Source organism: Primulina eburnea, chromosome 16, assembly GCF_022965805.1.
Source record: "Primulina eburnea isolate SZY01 chromosome 16, ASM2296580v1, whole genome shotgun sequence".
NCBI lineage: Eukaryota > Viridiplantae > Streptophyta > Magnoliopsida > Lamiales > Gesneriaceae > Primulina > Primulina eburnea.
This window is the reverse complement of record NC_133116.1, coordinates 26,416,344-26,417,803: the sequence shown is the minus strand read 5'-3', so window position 1 is coordinate 26,417,803 and position 1,460 is coordinate 26,416,344. Positions and strand designations below refer to the sequence as shown.

The 1,460-nt window shown below is 38.2% G+C and overlaps 1 protein-coding gene across 1 annotated transcript; it reads left to right on the top strand.

The window, feature by feature from the left end:
- Nucleotides 1-508: 508 nt before the first annotated feature.
- On the top strand, nt 509-948 carry LOC140816135 (uncharacterized). The gene is made up of 2 exons (XM_073175205.1): nt 509-622; nt 706-948. The coding sequence occupies exons 1-2, from the start codon at nt 509-511 to the stop codon at nt 946-948; spliced, it is 357 nt and encodes a 118-aa protein (XP_073031306.1).
- Nucleotides 949-1,460: the final 512 nt, after the last annotated feature.

Sequence of the window (1,460 nt, the reverse complement as noted above, 5' to 3'; positions counted from 1 at the left end):
GGTGTCAATGGACCCTAATAAAGTAGAGGAGATCAGGGACTAGCCACAACCGAAAATAGTAATCGAAGTTAGGAGTTTTCTGGGTATAGTGGCTCCTATAGAAATTTTTTTGAAGGATTTTCTTCTATAGTCATTCTCCTCACCAAACATACACATAAAAATTCAAAATTCATTTGGAATGAAGCACATGAGAAAAGTCTCGAAACCCTGAAGATGAAACTCGCATCTATACCAGTACTAGTTCTTCTGGAGGATGGAAAGAACTTCGCAATATATAGTGAAGCTTCAAAGGGTGGATTAGGGTGTGTTCTTATGCAGGAAGGTCAGGTAATTGCCTACGCATCAAGGCAATTAAAACCTTAGGAGAAAAATTACCAACTCATGATCTTGAGATGGGAACAACTGTATTTGCGCTAAAGATCTGGAGACATTATCTTTATGGGGTCAAATGCTAAGTATTTACTGATCACCAGAACCTAAAATACATATTCACTCAAAAAAAATTAACATGAGGCAAAGAAGGTGGATTGAACTTCTGAAAGATTACGATTTATCGATCAATAACCATCCAGGTAAGGCAAATAAGGTAGCAGATGCTTTGAGCCGAAAGAAGATTGGGAAGGTGAGCTTATCCTCTATATCAGCACAACCATGCCTTCGAAAAGCAATCAAATTGAAACAAGTCAAGATCCCTCCATTACGAAGATTAAGGAACAAATTCAAGAAGGAAAAAGTCAAGAATTCCAGACCGATGAGAATGGTGTTCTTTGGATGAAGGGACGTTTGTGTGTTCCAGACATCGATGGGATTCGGGAAGAAGTAATTTCCGAGGCACATAAGTCGAAATTTTCAATACACCCAGGACGCACCAAGATGTACCGAGATTTGGAAAAGAATTATTGGTGGAATGGAATGAAGAAAGACGTAGCTATTTTTGTTTCCAAGTGACTAACCTGTCAACAAGTCAAAGCGGAACATCAACGGCTTGGAGGACTGTTGCAACCATTAGAAATACCAAAGTAGAAGGTGGAATACATCTCCATGTATTTAGTAGTAGAATTACCAAAATCGAGCCAAAGTCACGATGGGATTTGGGTAATCGTTGATAGATTAACCAAATATGCACATTTCTTACCAGTTCGAATGAATTAAAACATGGATAAACTAGCCACCCTGTACATGGATAATATAGTGAGATTACAAGGGGTTCCGGCAAGTATATTATCTGACAAAGACCCAAAATTTGTATAAGGATTTTGGAAAAGTTTTCAACAATCTATGAGAATCAAAGTAACTCTCAGCATTGTCTATCATCCACAGACTGATGGACAAACCAAAAGGACAATTCAAACCCTCGAGGACATGTTTAGGGCATGTGCTCTGGATTTTCATGGGAATTAAAGTGAATGGTTACCTTTGATAGAATTTTCCTATAATAACGGCTATCACAGTAGTATCGA